At 36.1% G+C, this 14,579-nt stretch overlaps 1 protein-coding gene across 1 annotated transcript in view; it reads left to right on the top strand.

The window, feature by feature from the left end:
- Positions 1-2,651: 2,651 nt before the first annotated feature.
- LOC128014048 (nitric oxide synthase, brain) overlaps positions 2,652-14,579 on the top strand; it is a 41,805-nt gene continuing 29,877 nt past the window's right edge. The window contains exons 1-4 of the mRNA XM_052597290.1: positions 2,652-2,824; positions 5,002-5,730; positions 7,933-8,059; positions 13,587-13,724. Of these exons, the coding sequence (XP_052453250.1) occupies positions 5,024-5,730; positions 7,933-8,059; positions 13,587-13,724 (972 nt within the window). The 5' untranslated portion in view covers positions 2,652-2,824; positions 5,002-5,023. The remainder of the gene's footprint in view (positions 2,825-5,001; positions 5,731-7,932; positions 8,060-13,586; positions 13,725-14,579) is intronic.

The raw sequence follows: 14,579 nt of genomic DNA on the forward strand, positions 1-14,579 counted from the left end.
AAATAATTTATATTCAGTTAGAAAATAATTAAATTAAATGTATAATTATTATTTTATTATTTCAATTTATATTTAAAATAATACATAAGCATTTTCTCTTGAAACATTTGCGTTTATTAAAAAATTAAATGAGAACCATGAAGTTGGACAGTTTGGTTAGTGGCTCTTTTGTGATTTCCCCATCAGTGAAAACTATTATTAGGATTGCCATAAAAAGTAATCTGAATAAAAATAACAATAAAAGGCAAACAAGAAAAATGTTGTTCCTCAAACTTGAAATCTGCTGTGTAGAAGATTAACTCTGTATGAGAAAGAACAACACAACCAAAAATAAAAGAGTTTATATGGAAACCAGAGGTAAATCACAGAGAAGTGATTATGTTTTGGTCATACGTGAGCAATTAAAATATTGCTGCACCTGTGTAAAAGCGGTGAAAAAAAAAAAAGGCGAAAATCTATTTCATAGGATCATATGATGTATCTATGATCTAATTATATATATTGTATAAACTTTTCACCATCAAGAAATGGCAATGTGTTTCAATGTAGCACTACCCACAATCCTCCAGAAGATTAAAAAGATGGCTAAAAAAAAGAAATGCCAAAATAGTATCATTTGTAATTTTAGCGAAGTCTTGAGTTTCTGCAGCTTTCATTGAGAAAGTTAATGTATAAGTGTTTGTTTGCCTCTTCTCTCTCTCTCTCTCTCTCTCTCTCTCTCTCTCTCGCTCTCTCTCTGAATTACATGGGTGTAAGAAGAAAGTGTGTATGTGTGTGTGATGAGCCACAATGCACGGTTTCATTAGGGGGCAGATGGCACCACTCAAGTCGGAAGTGACTGACATAATGGCTGGACCAGGCCGGCAGGCTGTGTGTGTGTTTGCATTTGTTCACATCAGATTGAAAACCTCCAATCTCCAATGCACTTGCTTGTGCACAGCAGAATCCTCTCACATTTTTCCTGCTTATTCATGGATTTTAGTGAGTTTTAGTGAGTTTCTGGGGTTGATTTAATAGTTTTATGGATAGCTGTCAAGGGAGGGGGGATAGAATAAATAAATAAATAAATGTTTATGGCCAGTCAACATGAAGAGGTGCCTTTAAGTGTAATTCAGTTTAGTTTATAATATGGATTTATTTAATAAAGCAATCATGGATTCTCTCTGATGTGAGTCTGTGGTCAGTCTGGAGCTTGTTAAACGTGCCTGTATTCCTGCGGTGCTAATTTATATTTGCTTGCTTCTGCTGCCTGTTTAAATGACGATCCTTCTTGAATGACACATTGCAATATAACATTAGGGCTTATGAAAAACATCCAGCTTGAAATGCATGCCTGGAGTTGACACCAAAAACCTTTATTCAAACTCATTATGACTGGTTCCGATGATGCTGTTTGTCGAGTTGCTTTGAGAGATTTATTTAGTGGAAAAAAGCACATCAACACACACACACACCCATACATAGAGAGAGAGAGAGAGAGAGAGAGAGAGGGAGAACTTTAGAAACTATGACCCAGTGGTTCAGCCTTATTGAATTAAATCATGACATTTTGTGATGTGTGGGTGTTTCAAAAATAAAGTTGTACAATCAAGCTATTATTTTAATAGATTAAACTTCATAATGCAATGTGCATAATTATTATTCATTATGTATAATTTATACTAGAGCTTTTAGTATCACCAGGTTAAACGTTTTAGCTCAGTGTTGAAATGATATATTATATTTATTTAATCTATTGTAGATTAGAGAGTGTTGCTGTCTTGTGCTGCTTGACCATGTGAGGCAGGAAACCTTTGACACCAATCATTGAAGGTCCTCAAAGATAAAGACATTCTTGCTGGCAAAAAGCTGTTGCTTACAGCATAATACATGATTGTGCAGTTCATAATGACCATGGAGGAGTTAATTGTTCTTTTTTGGATCGATTTAATAATTCCTCTGGTATAGCTAAACATCCATTTTCAAATGAAAACCAAATGATAAATGAACCACAGTTTGATCAACATGATATTCACTTTGCATGTTGATTCAGCATTGATCTCTGACACTGAAGCACTGATTTTACTTTTTTATTTAATTTAATATTTGAAAAGACTTTTTTTGGCCTATAATCTCAGATTTGAAAGTAATAATAGCCTACTATAGTTAATAATTCCACAAATATACCAATAATATAATGTTACCATAAATAATATAACATACACACGACCAGAGTTGAAGCAGTAGAAAACACAAATGCATTTAAAATTAGAAATGCAATCAAATTAAAACGAACAAATGAATAAATAAAATTGCTAAATGCATACTGCATAGGCAAAAAAAAAAAAAAAAAAAAAGAAATATCAACATTTTTACAGAAACTGTTTATCTTATACAGCTGGTTATGTGTAATAGTGATTTTTAGACACTGAAACTGATGGTTTTAAAATCCTTCCCGGTTCACCTTGTTAGAAATATGACATGTTGCTACGTAAAATCTTGTTTAATATGAAGATGTGCAAATATAAGTGTGCAAATATCATTCATTCCCATAGATGCCAGATCTTTGGGGTTGTAAAACCCTCCCATTGAGGGAGGCAGAGCGCTGGGAGGGATGGATGACAGGATGACAGCAGTGCGCGCGGAATAAATGCTCGCGTACCGGAGCGGCAGGAGAGCAGAGCTTCTCACGCGCTGCGTGTTTATACAGCGGCTCGCTCAGACATGCCACGCGTCTTCTGAGTGGGACATCAAGAGGAAAGTCTGAACCGTCCATCGGAATACTGACAAGGGGTTAACAACCGCACTGTTTAAGGCAATATTTATAGCCTTTCATAGTGGAGAGGTAAGTTGCATTGTTTTTTGTTTTTTACTGTCGAAAGTATATTTTATTATCAACTCCAAATGCTTTGTTGAAAGCATACTGTATACGACGAGGCTTTCTGAAATGGTTATGTGGATTTGCATAGCAGTCTCACGTTCAGCAGCAACTGGTGTGTCCTGTTGAACGTGCATGCATCTGATAACTCCTGCATACAGTAGTTAATGCACAGGTGTTGTTTTGTTTGTTTTATAAAAAAGTTGTGTATGTGACGTTTCTGCCTAATTCATAAAATTGTGCACTATGTTTTATATTTATCCACTCTTTTATTTTAATATTTCTAATTGAGATTTATCTAATAATTTTATTCTAGTATGCAACCTATTTCATAATACATTAATTTATCATTATTAAATACAAAATGACCACACACAATATGTGTGCGAAACATTGGTTTCTGATAAAGTGGGGGGGAAATCCATCATATGTCTTTGTAAAGGATTCTATTGTTAGAATAATATCAAAATTTGATGGATGCATGTCACAGATCAATTGCTTTACTGGTGAATCCCAATGATTTCAGATTGATTCAGTCATATGAAATAATATTTTACATTTATAACCACTGAAGCGCATTTCTACAGTGTAGCTTACCAGCAAAATATTAATATGTCTTTATAGAATTAGCAATGTGTACCTTAAAGAGCTTGGGCATGCATTGTGCATAATTTTCTCAATGTGTTTTCAGTGTAATCTATAAAAAAATGCAGTTTAATTTCATCATTCACCTGTAGTTACTCAGCTACTGAATGCAAGTGTATTGTAAACAAGAAGTTAATAGATGATGCTGTGAAATTGAAAGTTATTAGTTGCGCCGTTGCGTATTCTTCATTACAAAACAGTCCCTGCAGTTGTAATGATTCTCTCCATGATTCTAAATCCAAATTAGTAATGTTGTATTTTAACAGAATTGGACAATAGTTGTTCACACGAGGCCATATGCGTTTCACGCTGCCAAGAAAGGCGAGATGCAGGAGGACTGTAGATTATAAGTGTTTCTTACATGAACGTTCAGTTGAGACTGAACATGATGCACATGGAGGAAATGCTACTGGCTTGTCAACAGAAAGGAAAGAGTGAATTGAAGTCTACGTTCACAGCTTGTACACTGTGATATGAGTCACCCCTCAATCACTAAAATAATAAAAAAAATATTGTGAAGATTTGAACTGAATGATTTTCTTACATATAATGACTTGGATTCAAAGTCAAGCAATAATTCACCCAAAACAGAAAATTTTGTAATTATTAACTCACCTTCATGCTGTTATTATATTTCTGTGGAACACAACAACATAATTGGGAAGAATCTTCACAACTTACAGTATGTTCTGTATTTTGAGTTTTCTGAAGCTGTATGAGAGCTTTGTATGAGACATGAAAAATAATGAAGTTTTTCAGATAATCTTCGCCTCCAGTGAGCTTATAACTCGAGAATCTGAACACTAAGTCAGTGATTTAAACCAGATCAGTTTTATTTGTGAATGAATCATTCTGTTTGATTTTTGATCAACAGTTCATTGAGAGAAAAAAAAAAAAGATTCATTGCAATTCAGACTTTAAAGCATTGAATATAAAGCATGAGATGTATGGATAACTGACTTACAGTACGCTGTTTTTTTTTTTCATGGAAAAATAACAGCATACTGTCATTTGTAGTGTGTTTCAGTTCATGTTTTGCCTTATTTGGTCTGTTTCCTGTCCTTGTTTGGTTTGATTATTGTTGATTCCCCACACCTGTCTGTCCCTCGTTATCCTGTCTTTATAAGCCCCAGTTTGTCCAGGTTGTGTTTGTTTGTGTCTACCAGTGAGGTATGTGTGTGTCAACCTCTTGTCCTCTGTGTTGGAAACCATTAAAGTCTCTTTTGATAAACCATGGTGCTGTGTTCCTTCTGGCAGCATAATGTGACACATACAACTTTAGAGTTAATTATTTTTGGTCAAACTGTTCCCTTAAACCAATTTTTATTACTGACGTAGTAAGACTTAATTAACGGTCTGAATGCCACAGGGTTCCATTAGTAGAATTAAAGCGTGAATGTTGCTGGCCTGTATTGTCTTGCATTTTTTCATGTCTTCGCCTGCCATGCCTGACACATTTGACATGACGCTCTCCTTTGTCACATTTAACTCCATCATAGATCTGACGCACAGAAAGGCACAATGGAGGAATCTGAGCCCAGTGTGTGTCAGCTGCAGCCCAACATCATCTCAGTGCGTCTCTTTAAAAGAAAGATCGGTGGGCTCGGCTTTCTGGTCAAACAACGTGTGTGCAAGCCACCCGTCATTGTCTCTGACCTCATCCGGGGTGGGGCAGCAGAGGAATGTGGGCTGGTCCAAGTCGGCGACATTGTTCTGGCCGTGAACAACAAGCCTTTGGTGGACCTGAGCTACGAATGTGCACTCGAGACCCTAAAGAACGTGTCGCCTGAGAGCCATGCCGTCCTCATCCTCCGCGGACCCGAGGGCTTTACCACTTACCTGGAGACCACGCTGAGCAGTGATGGGAAACCCAAAACAGTTCGTATCACCAGACCTGTTAACCCCGCACAGAGCAGGCCATGCGATCGATGTTCGCCTCTCAGCCCCAACATGACCAAAGAGCTCCGGGCCATAGAGAACCTGTCCTCTTCCTCTACTCCCAGGAAAGAATCACGGGAGAGCAAACCCCTGATTCCCCTGCTCACACAGGACTCTCTGCTCAGAGAAGGAGGACATTCAGCCCTCCTCCTCAATGGGGTGGAGGAGAACAACGACCTGCTGAAGGAGATTGAGCCAGTGCTGAAGCTCATCAAGAATGGAAAAAAAGAGATCAACGGAGAAGGTCAGAGAGTCATAGAGAGGAAGGATGTTGAAGTGCAGGTAGAGAGGTGAGTGATCTCTTACTGGAATTTTTTTCTTTTTCTTTGCAGATTCCAAAAACATACCAATACATACAACTCTCTGTAGTTTCCAACTGCGCAACAACAGTGTTTATTCGTTTCACACAAATTATCAGTAAAAGACTTATTTTTGCACAATTCCTTCAACAGCACTGTTATGAACTCAGAAGGCTTTTACCATAATGCATGATTCGTAAACTAATATTTTTGACATGTGCATCACATGAACAGCTCCATTCGTATGACTTTTCTAATATGGTAAACTTGGTGATAGCTCACCTAGTACAGAATAATACTTGCAATGTGGAATGTTCTGGTATGGGTCCCGTGAAACACAAGTCACCTTAAATAGCTAAAGTGGCATGGTTGCTTCAGCAAATACGTTTTTATCACACATTTGGTCTATTTAAAACTAGTGGTTAGGGTAGGGTAGGGTTTCAGTGTGGGTTGTATGTTAATTTCAAATGCAACATACCTTTTAGCTCCATTTTATAAGTTCATTTAGTTTCCAAACTCAACTTACAAACTTAATGTTGTGAACAACAGAAAATCAAGAAGGCTTCCACTTCTTAGAATCAGTATACCTTTTAATATAAAACCCCTGTGTATTTGCTCCAAGTGCAAATAAGTTGTTGATGATCAAAAGTACAATGCAGTCTAATTTATAGTCTCATAGAATAGTATACTCAACATATACTCAACTCATCAAGTCTTTACTACTAACAAATCTGTTAAACATTGCCGCTATTATTGTGGATTAATTATCTAAAGTTTGTGAGTCTACTAGCCCCGGTCTGTCTCCCCTATTCATTTATTTGGGAATATGATTTACGAATCACTCGGCAGAGAATATAGGCATATTCACTCAATATGCTAAAAAAATATTTTCTGAGGAAAGGTCAGTTTACTAAATGAATTTTCCTTTTCATGAGTGAATTGTTTATTTGGTAAGTTGTCAGCGAGAGAATCTGTGAGTATTTATTCAATTCAGTCTTTGAGATTACTCTTGCGTTGAATGTTCATTGTACGCTTTAGTGATCCGGAAATACTGACAGGCAGTGTGAGAAATTACCAGCAACATTAAAAATAGAATGGATCAATACAGACATGAATATTATTGTCATTTTGTGATCATACTCCAGTTTTCACAGTAATCCATTTGATCTACGGTAATTAATTCTATTTGTTATAGTCTAACCACTGTAGTGTTGTCATAGAAACTAGTATTGTCATATGTGACCCTAAATCACAAAACCAGTCTCATGTTGCTGGGGTATATTTGTAGCAATAGCCAAAAATACACTGTATAGATTAAAATCATTAAGTGACGTGACATACAGCCACGTATGGTGTAGTCCTTTAATTCATGAACCGCAGCAGTCGACATTTTAATGTGGTTAAAGGTGAAGTGCATAAAAATACTGACTGTTTCCAAACAGGTTTCCAGAACACTCCCCTCCTTTTTGCCATTGGTCAGTTAAACAAATAGTCCTGCCCCAAACTCACATCATTGGTTGACTTATTGCTGTTGTCGGGCAAGGATGTTAAAACAAACCAAGCAATCTGTTTTTTTCATGTGAAAAAGTGCGCACCTCACCAGATTTCTTTTCTAATTTGAAAAACTAACATTAGGCTTGGAATATTATTCTGACTTGTGAGCAGAGATGGCAATGTTTCATCCAAAACAAATCGTGCTTCTCTCGCTCTTCTCAGATTTGTAATGAATGTGTTACTATAAGTCCCATCAACACAGCTAGAGAAAAAGTTAAGTGCTTGTTTACACTGTAATTACACCTTATACTTTAAATAGCATGGTTTATTGCTTTAATATCTGGGCACTAGCTAAATCTGATTATGGAATAACAGAGTATGAGTGGATTTGAGGCAATTTACCGTTTGATTTTAAAGATGAAATACACACTGGTAGCCTTGAGACATAAATGTTTAAAAGAAATTCAAGTTAAGCTCTGTGGATGGCACATATCTGAGACTTTGAGATAATAAGTGTTAAAAAAAACACCTAATTCCCTTGGTTTATTAATATAAATGTAAAAAGTGTGGAAAGTCATAGACTCACAGTAGACAACAAATAAACAGAATTGAATGTGTTTTAGTCATTATACATACTTCTAAACCTGTTTTCTTCTGGCTGATGTTTGAGCTTTGAGCTGAACTGTTTGTGACTTTCAGAGACCTTGGTGTGGGAAATGGACAGAACGCCCAGCTGGCGTCGGATAACGACAGAGTGTTTGATGACCTCTGGAGAAAGGACAACATGCCTACAGTGCTTAACAACCCTTACTCAGAGAGTGACAAGGTAAAATACAGTCTAAATGGCTTTACATGTGGCTTTGAAGGACTGTGAGTGAGTCAGTAATCTAGAATTTCTTTTTTAAAGCTGCTAGTATAGAAGCTGTACTTGCTGTTAATATGGCCTGATCTGCTTGACAGTTGGCAGATACTCGATGTCCTAGTCTTAAAAGAATTATAGGACCTTGTTCCGCAAACTACTTTTTATTCTCTATGTCATTAGAAGAACTGTATCGATTCGGGATTTAAAGCAATGGTTTTCATGGATCGTGAAAAGCAGGGTAAAACTATGCTAACTACTACTAATAAAATGCAACTAAATGTATTGGTGTTTATATATGAAAATCAAAATGGAAAACTAAAATAGAAACCAAAAACTATCTTCAGTATTGATAATGACATGCAAGAAAAAAATGTATTGTGCGCACAATTTACTAATTAGTTCCCTTGATGTAGTAAAACGTGTACACGATTAATATTTCATTCCCTCGATTTGTTAAATTGTGTGCACAAATTACTAATTTGTTCTCGATTTATAAATCATGTGCACAATTTAGCAAATATAGGAAATTGTGTGCACAATTTATGAATCGAGGGAACGGAATAGTAAATGGCATGCATACCATGTTGAACAAAGCAAAACAAACTTCAAATGTTCACTGATCTGTAGAACCTATGATGTAGCTTTTAGCATGTTTCCCAAATAACCATGTAGAAATCATGATAAATGAACCATATAATTCAGTAAAGAAGCTTTATTTGAGTGGTTTTCAAACTTTAACATTATATAAAAAATATATATTTATAAATATAAAAAGCGCACTATTTAAATGATCAACAAAATAAGATTTAAGTGGAGTCTCCATGTCAAGTAGTTCAGGCTGAATCGATTCCAAGTCTAGTATTTCAAATGGGGATACATGCAAGAACTATTTGAAAGCCTCTCTGTAGTGGCCGTCACTTGGTCTTCTCTGTACCTGCCAGCTCAGTGCTGGTGTAGCATGTGTTTCTAATGTGTTAAAGTCCTAGTTGTGGGGGGTAGCAGTGCTTACATTTCACATCAGCACATGACTCTCATCTGGCCTCTTGTGACGCATTATCCCTCTGAAAGAAACCGGATGGATGGAGGCGATCCAAGAAAGCAGAGGAATGAATGGATGCAGCTGTGTGGTCCAAGACGGAGTTGTTCTCTTCTTCTCTTTCTATGCTTAATGTAATACAGTGTCTGCTGGATGATTAATCATCAGTGAATAAGATGAGGAGGGGGGAGAGTGAGAGAGTGCAAGAGAAACAGAAAGACAAGAACATGGGACCAAGGCAGCATGTGATTGTTGTGCACAATTTATGACACTATTAGTGACAGAAAAATGCAATGATTGTTGAGATATATTTGCATTATACATATTTTTAATATAAAGATTTTGGAGTGGAGTTGTAGATGTGCACCAGCTAATTTCATCCAAGTCTGCTTGCAAAAGGTAGATTGGGATGTTGTTAGCAGTTTTTATGATTTATTGAAAACCGTTTTTAGTTTTTAGAATAATGTCGCATATAAACTTGAAATTCTGAGAAGAAAAGTCAGAATGGTGAGCAATAAAACTTGAGAATTGCAAGATTTAAACTCGAAAAAAGGCGTGAGATGTAGACAATTATAAGTAATAATTCTGATTTTACTTCTGACAGGTCTGTGTTTTTCACAATTCTGAGAAAAAGTCAGAACTGTTACCTTTTTTTTTATTCCGTGGTGGAAATGGGCTCGGTCTTAAATGGTCAAATTAATTTTCAGTCATCAACCTTCAGCAAGTATGAAAACAGTAGAAAAACACGAGCCAAAACCCAGTCATATTAGGCAATTCAGAAATCCTGGGAAAAACTGTATGTGTGGTCACCCTAGATTCACCTCTTAGTTGATTGGCTTTGGTTCATGGCTTTTAACACTTTAAAATAAGACTTTAAAAAAATCCCTATATGCTGCAAAGTGGGTGAGCTCTAATGCAATATATTAAAAAAAGAAACCTGCACGGATACACACTACCAAAAATCCTACTAATTGGACACTTTCAGCATGCTTTTTTAAACATACTATGGTGCCCTAAATCTTATCTTTCATATCATTGAGGACAGATGAATAGCGATGATGTAAACAATAAAAAATATGTAAGTGTTATTTCAGTCACATTGACCTTAAATGGCCAGCCAGATATGACATTATCTGCAAAGGCTAAAGGGAAAGAACACATTCCCTTGCACTTTCAAATCTCCACTCCGGTCTGACAGTTTGAGACCTTGGCTGCTCCTGTTATAACAGAAGTATATGTTGACATTTCAGCACTTTTAGCATATTCTCACTGACACACATTGGTGGTTAAAAAATTTGCTGGAGCATGCCCAGTATGCTTTAATATACACACAAAATTCCTGCTGAGATGATAATAAGTGAACGTTCAATAGCTTGCTTTAGACAATGTTAAACTTGTTTTATATTTCTGTCGAACTATAAATGGAAAAGCTTGTTTCTTAAAAGAAGTGTCTACTTTGGAAAGTTAACCTTACTGACACGAGAGAGATTGCATGTTTCATTGCTTCAGTGATTGCAAACCCAGTAAAACAACACCGGTATGATGATCTGAAGTCTTTGAGATGATAATAACCTATCAGTCTGCCTGATGGGGTTAAGGTTTTTTAGAAATGTGCTGAGTTTTCCAAAGCTAACCGCAGTGCCCTGCATAATTGAAGCTTTAATGAGTCTCGCTCACCCAGTGAAAGTGGTGCGAAACAGTCGGACAAATGAGCTGCTAACATCATTAAACAAAGCAATACTATTTTACCATCTTCATGCTGATGTCAATACAGCATTCCAGTAGTTCAAAAATATGTGATTTAATAGTTATGATTCTAAATGCATATTCCCCATTAGCTATTGTGTATTTCACTGCACAACACCCATTAAATAACATTGTAATTATTTACCATAACACGTGATCATCTAAAAATTCATTTTAAGCATCATTTGACAGATGCTTTCATAAAAAATTTTTTTTATTACATTTGACAATTTAAGTTTAATAGTAATGCTATTATTATTATTATTATGCTTTTTATAAAAATTATATGTATGAATTATTTAAATTAAATTAAATTTATGCATTTAGCAGACACTTTTATCCAAAGCGACTTGCAGTGCATTCAGGCTATTAATTTTCACATATCATGTGTTCCCCGGGGAATCGAACCCCCAACATTGCGCTTGATAACACAGTGCTCTACCAATTGAGCTACAGTAACACTGTTTAGAAATGATATATTGTGATCACAATTCACGCTTGCACTGTAAATCTATATTAATATATGGATATATTTATGATTGGTGATGCAAATATTTTGCAGTTAGTATGAGATGTATTTCTGTAGGATAGATAGATAGATAGATAGATAGATAGATAGATAGATAGATAGATAGATAGATAGATAGATAGATAGATAGATTCATTGGATTGTACTAACAACATATTGATATTTATGACAAAAACATAAATGTAAGTTTGTTAAAAAACATTTTTGAAAGTTGTGGGTTATGACGACATGATCTATGATCTTTATACAGTCTGTTCCAGTGTAAAGACCAAGTTTGTCCCTCACAGCCTCATTTTCTTTTGTGTAAAATTCAATTTGGCGTCTAATCGTATTAAGATCTATGGATTTAGCAACCATTTAGTAATTCCACTCCGACAATGAAGGAACTCCCTGGCAACTGTAAAAACAAAACAAGCAAAAAAACTATAAAATCATAGCAATGTTCTAGCAGTCATCTAGCCATATTAAATAAAGCCAAAATTAGGTATTTATGCAGACAATTTGCATGCCATCCAAAGAAACACAATCATTTCCGCTTATTAGTCATTACGGAATGTTTTATTTATTAGCAGCTTGTGAAAACGAGTCAAATCAGCTCGTGTTACTCTATTACATAATAAAGCTTGTGTTAATACAGCTGTGGTGAGAAGGATGAGACATAGACAAAGCAGTTTCCCCCGCAGCACTAAACGGAATAAAGAGGTGCAGCAGTGAAGGTGGGCTCTGGTGGGCTGTGAATGCTGCGTGAGTGTATCGAGTGCTTGTTTCTGAAGCGCTTCGGTGTAGGTAAGTGGTCTTCAAGTGTCGATGATGTTGCCGATTATTCCACCCCGTTTATACACGTGGTTGTGTGTGTGTCAGTTGTTGCCTGGGGTGAAGCTGTCATGTACACAGAATCCTTACAAAACTCTTTCAGTTGGAGTTTGCTTTTTTAGTTTTACACCTTTTCTTTCACACAGCCTTCCTGTCAGAGTACCCTTGTATACATAAGGGTGTATCACATCTGCTTTTTGCCCTCACATTTCACTTGTGACAAGATGGTTCTTCTCATCCCTTTTGCCTCAGATCTCTCACATACGCAAACATGAGAGCGACATTCCTTGCCAGCCGAGTACAGCATGGCAGCTTTGAGATAATAATCGTGTACATTGCGTGTGTTGTGTAGCCAGAGACAGAGAAGGACTGATCTGTCTTTTGAGTTGAATCAAATCGATTGAGGAAAAGGACGCCCACTATTCTTGTAGGGGACAGCGAACATAATGGGCCAAGGCTGATATTGAAGTTTGCATTCATACCATCATAAATCACTACAATTATGCAAGTGATGTGGTGCTGAAACCGTCGGCCTGTGAACTGGGTCTTCATAAGGGATCTAACGACTGCTAGATTGATTTCCATTGGATTAAGGATGTCGTCATCTGATACATTTGTACATGTAGCAAATTACAGTCATCTTTTGAATGGCAAGGCAATGGGAGTATTCTACTCTCTCTGAAAATCAAAGCTCAATCAGAATTTTGCTTAATAGCGCTGATTATTCCATTGATGCCTTTTGAGTAAGTCATTTCATTCCTTTACCTGCTGGTTGTTAAAATAGCTACATAAGAATAAAGAACTTTGCAAAGAAAGTTCAATGCTGTCAAACATCATTTATCTTCACACAGATTCCTGGAGATTCTTAGAAACTAGAAAAGGTTCTTTGGGGAACCAATAATGGTTCTTATGTAATTACTGCGAAAACACCATTTGGAGGTTAATTGCCTGTGTTGAATACCAAAATGTTCTCTTAAATTGTTCTTGGAGTTTGTTATGAGTATTATTCTTGTTCGGCAGTGGCTCAGTGATTCATGTAGGTTGTCTACAAACCGGAAGGTTGGGGGTTCAATCCCCGGCTCCACCTGTCCAAGTGTCGAGGTGTTCTTGAGCAAGACACCTAACCCCAGCTCCTCCCGACGAGCCTTGAATGGCTGACACCGCAGTCGGTGTATGAATGGGTGAATGTGAGGCAACTTGTAAAGCGCTTTGGATGACCATGGGGTCTGTTGAAAGCTCTATATAAATGCAGTCTATTTACCATAGATACCATAGTTAGTGTCCAGGGAGTCGTTTTGGCTAAAAGTGTTTCCTAACAGACAAATTAGAGGCAAGTTGCTAATAATAAGGTGTTTGTTCCTTCACAGCCGCAGTCCTATGGGAGAGTTTCCCCCACTAAGACTGTGCAGAATGGAAGTCCCACCAAATGTCCCAGATTCATGAAAGTGAAGAACTGGGAAACGGGAGCTTTATACAATGATACTCTACATCTCAGCTCCAGCAAGGTATGTTTGATCCACTTGTATGTATGAACTACTCTTAGTTAAGCATATAAGAAAATATCATCTTTGTTACTACTGACACAGCAAAGCCCTTACAAAAAAGTACTGTAATGATATCATGGTAAAATACCGTTTTGTTCGTGCACCATTTCAATTGAAAATGCTTTTAAAAATTTGTGGTAATACTTTACATTAAGTTTTCCTTTCATATGCTCTAAAAAAGATTTTAAATACTGTATCAGCTTTTGATGCTTCAAAAATTCTTAATTCTTATGTTATTTGCCATTTCTTTGCAATTATGTATGAAATTTACAAGCAATTTTCATGCAAATAATTTCAGTTCTATAACACTTAACATTACAATGAAAAAAAAGGTAATGTTTTACCTAAACTAACAGTAACTAAGACTCCAACATAATTTATTAATTTTGTTTTATCTGTTTACATTTGTTGATGCACCATTACTATGAACCAAAAATTAGCAACTGTGTTTTTATTTACTGACATTAAAAGAGATTAGTAAATGCTTTATATTATATATTTGCTTTGCAAGTTCATGTTAGATTATGGATTTACCAATTCTAACAAATTAAACATTATAGTAAAGTGTTTTTCCTGAATTTGAATGGCATTGAGGTAGCAGTTTGATTTGAATGCAATTTGAGTGCAAGAAAGTAGAATTTTAGATTCAATACAAAACTTTACAATACCAAAAAAAGAAAAGAGAAGAATCAATATAAACTTTGAATGATTGCTCAATTTCATGTATGTTTTAAAGTACCCTAAACAATACTATATTTTCATGTATAATAAAAAAAACCCACCATGGTTCTAGCTCTTTGTTTTTCAAAATTCCAT

This window comes from Carassius gibelio, chromosome A5 (assembly GCF_023724105.1).
Source record: "Carassius gibelio isolate Cgi1373 ecotype wild population from Czech Republic chromosome A5, carGib1.2-hapl.c, whole genome shotgun sequence".
Classification (NCBI taxonomy): Eukaryota; Metazoa; Chordata; class Actinopteri; order Cypriniformes; family Cyprinidae; genus Carassius; species Carassius gibelio.